At 35.9% G+C, this 6,151-nt stretch overlaps 1 protein-coding gene across 1 annotated transcript; it reads left to right on the top strand.

Moving 5' to 3' along the window:
• The first annotated feature begins 230 nt into the window (after positions 1–230).
• Positions 231–2,637, top strand: LOC111367486 (DELLA protein GAI-like). The gene has a single exon (XM_022988391.1). It carries the CDS (start codon positions 542–544, stop codon positions 2,249–2,251), a length of 1,710 nt encoding a protein of 569 aa, XP_022844159.1. The 5' UTR covers positions 231–541; the 3' UTR covers positions 2,252–2,637.
• Positions 2,638–6,151: the final 3,514 nt, after the last annotated feature.

The following is a 6,151-nucleotide window of genomic DNA, read 5'->3' as shown; positions in this document are numbered from 1 at the left end:
AGAGAAAAGGTATTTTGACCAATTTAAACTGTATTTTCAACTTTGCCGAATATGAACTAGTTTGCTAATTGCTCCCAATAATCGAGGATTCTAATTAAAGGTTTTAGAATTAATAGAGGCGCCAAAAATGGGCACATAATCAGTATATGCTTCTACTGAATGATAGTGAAATAAAGTGGTTTTTAACAGGTAAAATTATTATTGTAAGAATAAAAATAAAAAAGCCACGAATTATTACGTTTATGGCTGGATTCGTCTTCGTTATCTACTCCAGTTGCCCTGCCTGTTCCTCTCTTGAAGCTTGCGCCCTCTTCACGAGGACCCTTTTACACTGCACTTCATCACCTCTATTTTAATACAAGATTTTGAAAGAAAATTCCAATTTACCAATAAAGTGATGCAAAAAACCAAGCAAAACCATGACTTTCAAGTTTCAACCCGCCCAGTTGCGATGATCCATGTTTCTTGAGGCAATTGCGCATCCAAACCCAGTTTCCTAAAACAAAAACAAGTCCATTTTCGAATTAATTTTTTAAAAGAAATGAAAAGAGACCGTGATCTAGGAAAAGCAGCGGCGGCAGCCGCCGGGAAAATGAAGATTTGGGAAGAAGGGCAGCCGAAGGTTGATGCCGGAATGGACGAACTGTTTGCTGTTTTGGGTTACAAAGTGAAATCTTCAGATATGGCGGATGTAGCTAATAAGCTTGAGCAGTTAGAGATGGCTATGTTGACTACCATGGAAGATGGGATTTCCTATCTTTCTACTGATACAATCCATTACAACCCTTCTGATCTCTCCGGGTGGGTCGAGAGCTTGTTGTCCGAGCTAGGCAGTACAGGTAATTTCGATGTGCTCCCACAACAAATTGGAGTTCCAGGTGAATCTTCCAGTAATCTTATTGGTTTCTCCAATGATATGCCAAAACAACAAAACAGAAAAGTCATATATGATTATGATTTAAGAGCAATTCCTGGTGGGGCGATTTGTAGCAGTCGGAATGATGAAGAGAACCCAAATCACGAACCAGATATTGGTACTAAGAGACTCAGGTCTTCTCCTGGATCTGAATTTCTTGATAATGCTTCATTAGCGGCGGCACGGCCAGTGGTGCTAGTGGATTCACAAGAAACAGGTGTTAGACTGGTGCATACTTTGATGGCTTGTGCAGAGGCTGTTCAAAGAGATAACATGAAGCTAGCAGACGCATTGGTGAAGCATGTTGGTATATTAGCAGTTTCTCAAGTTGGAGCCATGAGAAAAGTCGCCACCTATTTCGCCGAAGCATTGGCCCGGAGGATTTACAAGATTTATCCACAAGATTCCCTTGAATCCTCCTATTCCGATGTTCTTCAAATGCACTTTTACGAATCTTGTCCATATTTGAAATTCGCGCATTTCACTGCTAATCAGGCAATTCTTGAAGCCTTTGCAGGTGCTAATAGCGTTCATGTGATTGACTTCAGTTTGAAGCAGGGGATGCAATGGCCAGCACTGATGCAGGCTCTGGCTTTGCGGCCTGGCGGTCCACCAGAATTCAGGCTAACTGGAATTGGGCCTCCGCAGCCCGATGACAAAGATGCCCTGCAGCTAGTAGGATGGAAATTGGCTCAATTGGCTGAGAAAATTGGCGTGGAATTCAAATTCCGAGGCTTTGTAGCCAATTCACTGGCTGATCTTGATGCCAATATGTTGGACATCAAGCCTAGTAATGTGGAAGCTGTAGCAGTGAATTCGGTTTTCGAGTTGCACAGATTACTGGCCCGGCCCGGTGGAATCGACAAAGTGCTAAAATCAATCAAAGCCATGAACCCTAAAATCGTGACTATTGTCGAAGAGGAGGCTAATCATAATGGAAATGTGTTTTTGGACAGGTTTAACGAGTCGTTGCATTACTATTCGACGATGTTCGACTCGTTGGAGAGTTCCGGGTTGACTCAGCCCAACAGCGAGGACTTGGTGATGACCGAGGTCTACTTTGGGAGGCAGATTTGCAACGTGGTGGCGTGTGAAGGACCTGACCGGATTGAGCGACACGAGACGTTGTCTCAGTGGCGGGGAAGGATGAACTCGGCCGGGTTTGACCCGGTCCACCTGGGTTCCAACGCGTTCAAGCAGGCGAGCATGTTACTGGCGCTGTTCGCCGGCGGAGATGGGTACAGGGTGGAAGAAAATGATGGGAGTCTCATGCTGGGTTGGCACACTCGGCCGCTCATCGCCACCTCCGCTTGGCAGCTGAAACCCCCAGAGTAGAGTTGACTGGGTGGGTCAACTCGGGGTCAACTGAGTTATGATTTTCTTGGTGAATCGAACCGACTCAAACCCGCTGACTGCCACCACAAAGAGTGCTATCTCTGAGTTGGTTTGATTGGGAAAGGGAGAGAAAGAGAGTGGTCTGGAGTGAGTCAAATTCTGTATTTTTTACTTTTACCTTTTACTTCTCCATGTCAGCATTTTCTTTTCTTTTTATTTATTTTATTAAATCTCAGATGTTATTTTAATATCTCCCTTTTTAGTTTTCTTGTACTTTGGCTGAATTTTCCTCTTTTACCTCCTCTCTTTGGCTAGTGTGGTTAACGAGTCCGTACAATTCTGTAATCTGCTAATTGACTTAAAATAAAATCTGAGTTATTTACTGATTGGGAAATCTTACGAGGTTCTTTAATCTCATTTAATGTCATTATTGGTAAATTAAGTTTAAAAAAGTAGTAAATTATTGGAATAATTTCGACCATCTTCATACTAAACACAAATTTAGTCGTTTTCAGTTATTTTCGTTGTTACGAACCCTCGAATAATCGAATCTTTCTCGAGCTTGTTTTTGAGTGATTATTCCAAATAAATAATGTTAATTAGTGGCCTGCATGCCATTTTCTTAGGAGATAATCAAATGATAAACTTTGAAGCTTGGCCATGAGGATAAGATTAAAATGCTTGTCATAATAATTAATGACCCTAATAATCAATCGAAACTTTGATTACAATTTGGTAAGTAGTCACCTTTTCTCACCAAACATTATCCACACTCCACTTAGATAAATAAGTTTTAAGGCTTTAAGCATGCTTTTTCAGATAATTAATAGCATGTTTGTTACGTAGTATTAGATTAGAATGAAACGATATAATAATATTTTTATTTTTGAGATTATCTCACATGTATTTGAGCTCACTTGTATATAATGCTTTTTATTGGAAAATTTATTTATACAGCGTTTTGTAAATATTTACAAATTTAAGGCAAAAGTAGATAATGGCTAGCCAAAAAAACAAAAAAAAAAAGAAAAAGAAAAAAAAAAAAAAAAAAAAAAAAAAAAAAAAAAAAAAAAAGAAAGAAAGAAAGAAAGAGTTTTTCGATAATGAGTTTTTAGATAATGGGCTTAGAGAAAATGAGTTGAGCTCATGTTTTTCAATAAAGGGTTTAGCGCAAAAAAAATGAAATAAAATAAAAATAAAAATAAAAAATCAATTATATGTTTTTTCAATTACATATTTTGTACGTAAATTCGAAATTTTTCTTACTTTTAACTACGTATTTTTCAAAAATTCACCATTACGAAACTCATTTTCAACAAAAAAAAAAAAAGGGACTCAATCATAAGCTCAGTATTGTTCAATTCATCTTACGTACATAACATGTAGTTATAAGTACAAATCATTTTACATTTAATTGATTAAGACGCGATAGCTTCTAGTCAAATTATTATTAATACAATTAATTAGTTATTGACTTCTTTTTATTTTGTGTTCTTGCATTCGTAACTATATTTTGTCAAAAGTCTATTAAATTAATGTTCTTCACGTTCTTTACTCTGAAGAAGAAGAAGAAGAGATCTAAAATTTTGCCTTTGGTAACATAGAGTTTTGTCCACTACATAACTCTAGAGTTGTAAATTTTAAATTTTTTTTAGGTTTTTTCTTGAGGTAAGATGAAAATATTCTAAAGTTGCTCAAGCAGGGAAATAGATGAATGAATAGTTGGAATAGCAAAAAAAATCACATCATAAGCAAGTTGATATGAAAAAAAGAAAAACAGTAGATGACTTTAATGGGATCTTAGGACAATGAACCCATGCTATTCCCATGTGCATCATGTTCTTTCAATATACAATTATTTGTCAAAACAGCAACTGAAAAACTCTAAAGTATTGGTCCCGTTCCTTACTTGAACAATTTGGGGTCCCAAAGAATTGGTCACATATCTGTTAGTTCATTATTTTACAGGCAGTCCTAAAAGAGAAAATATATTTGATTGGATTGTGGGCTACGGTCGACTATTTGAGGACCCTTTGTTGCTTATCTCAAAACAAAGCCCACATGTCACTTGCATGTGATATTGGACATGGAATGTATATCTATATGTATACAACTATCTAATAATAATTTTTAGAGGTTTTGAGAAAGAATGTTAGAATTTGGCAAGTTGGGAAGGGTCCGATCGAGTGGTGGGGAAAGTTGTGAAGGGTTTGATCAGGTGGAAGCCATCGTTTGCTGGGTGCCTCAAGCTCAATGCAAATGTGGTTGTTCAAGTAGATTGCGTTATTAATACGGAAGCAGTTGTATGAGATGAAAGGAGTGCGTGGGTGGTGATGGTGGTGGTCTAATCCAAAATAATTTCTGGAATGCTTTTAGGTTTGTGTAAGTAATTAAACCTTAATGCCAAAATCTTTAGAATTCATTATTTTCACATATAAATTTAATTGATCAAGAAACACATCTTGATTCATGGCAATAATTGAATAATTTAGACCTGCAAAATAAAAGAGAACGAGAAAAATAAGAAATCGTTCTCTCCCTTCTCCTCACTGTAATTGAACGTTTAATTGATATTTTTCATTTACGTTTAAAGACATAGAGAGAAATAGTTTCATGAGCCATTAAAATAACTGGTCACTTCTCAATGAACCAATAAGACTTTAGCAATATTAACTATTTTTAATTAATTCTTTAATAATATTATATGGGCCACAATTAATTGGTCTAACATTTTTTCACTTGGCCCGTGTAATATTACATCGTTATGTGGTTTATAAGATAATGCACATATCATAAGCTAAAATCTCTTATATATTGGTAACTTGATATGTCATCCTTAAATGAAAACTAATAAGAGTCATGGCAGTTGTATACCATTATTTCAACATATTTCCTTCCATGTACAACAATAATAGTCCCCAACTAACATGACATTAATGAGAAGTTCGATAATTGTATTACAAAAAAAGGTTGAACCCCAACCTTAAGGGTTCCCACCGTCCCGCCCCTGGAGTATCGTGAGAGAGATTAATCGCAAGATGTGTCACAGTAGGCAAGGAAACAAGAGCTGCCTATATACTGGTGCCCACAAAGAGTCTCAATTCATGTTTCAAGAATCGAACTCTCATATTGCGGCTGCCAGCAAGGCTGAGTATACCTCACCCTTGTCCTTTACACCACTGGGATATGCCCCGAGGGCGATAACTGTATTACAATAATATCTTCGAAATGACTATCTCAATCAACATTCACATAATCCATTCATGTACATGTACTAACAGTTATGACATGAATAATATTTTGTCAAAAATAATACATAAATGATCTCGAAGTGTCAATACATAAATACAATAAATTACACAATAATGTCAATGATCATTTTCAATAATGCCCATTCTCTCGACATGTTCATTAAATGTCTTTAACTAGGTAATAGGCAGATCCCAAAAACATATAGTTTTTCCTCCAAAAATAACTTCTCCAATCAGAGACTTTTACTTGTCTTTCCCTCCTATTCATTGGTTAAAAATAATAATAATAATAATAAAAAGTAATAGGCCTCCTTAATTCTTTTTCTAGTAAATTAAAATGAGCAATTCTAATTCTAATCCCATAGGATTGAATAAAAATTGATCAAAACAAAATGATTTTTCAACTGTATTTCATAATAATTTTATTCAAAAAATAAAAATTTAAAAAGAGTTTCATTTTCTGATGAAGTTACATGATCTAGAGTTTCTACTCAATGAATCGGATTATAGGAATCTTCTCTACCCAGATTTGGATACTCGCTTTGTGTTTGCTAATTTTTAGTTCAAATTTCCAACAATATTCATTGTTTTTAATGGTGACGATATTTTGTAAAAAACAATATTGTTGAGATTAGAAGATTACAGGAAG

The sequence above is a fragment of the Olea europaea genome, chromosome 18 (genome assembly GCF_002742605.1).
Source record: "Olea europaea var. sylvestris chromosome 18, O_europaea_v1, whole genome shotgun sequence".
Lineage (NCBI taxonomy): Eukaryota > Viridiplantae > Streptophyta > Magnoliopsida > Lamiales > Oleaceae > Olea > Olea europaea.
Note: the sequence above shows the minus strand (reverse complement) of the source record. Positions and strands in the feature narration are given on the sequence as shown.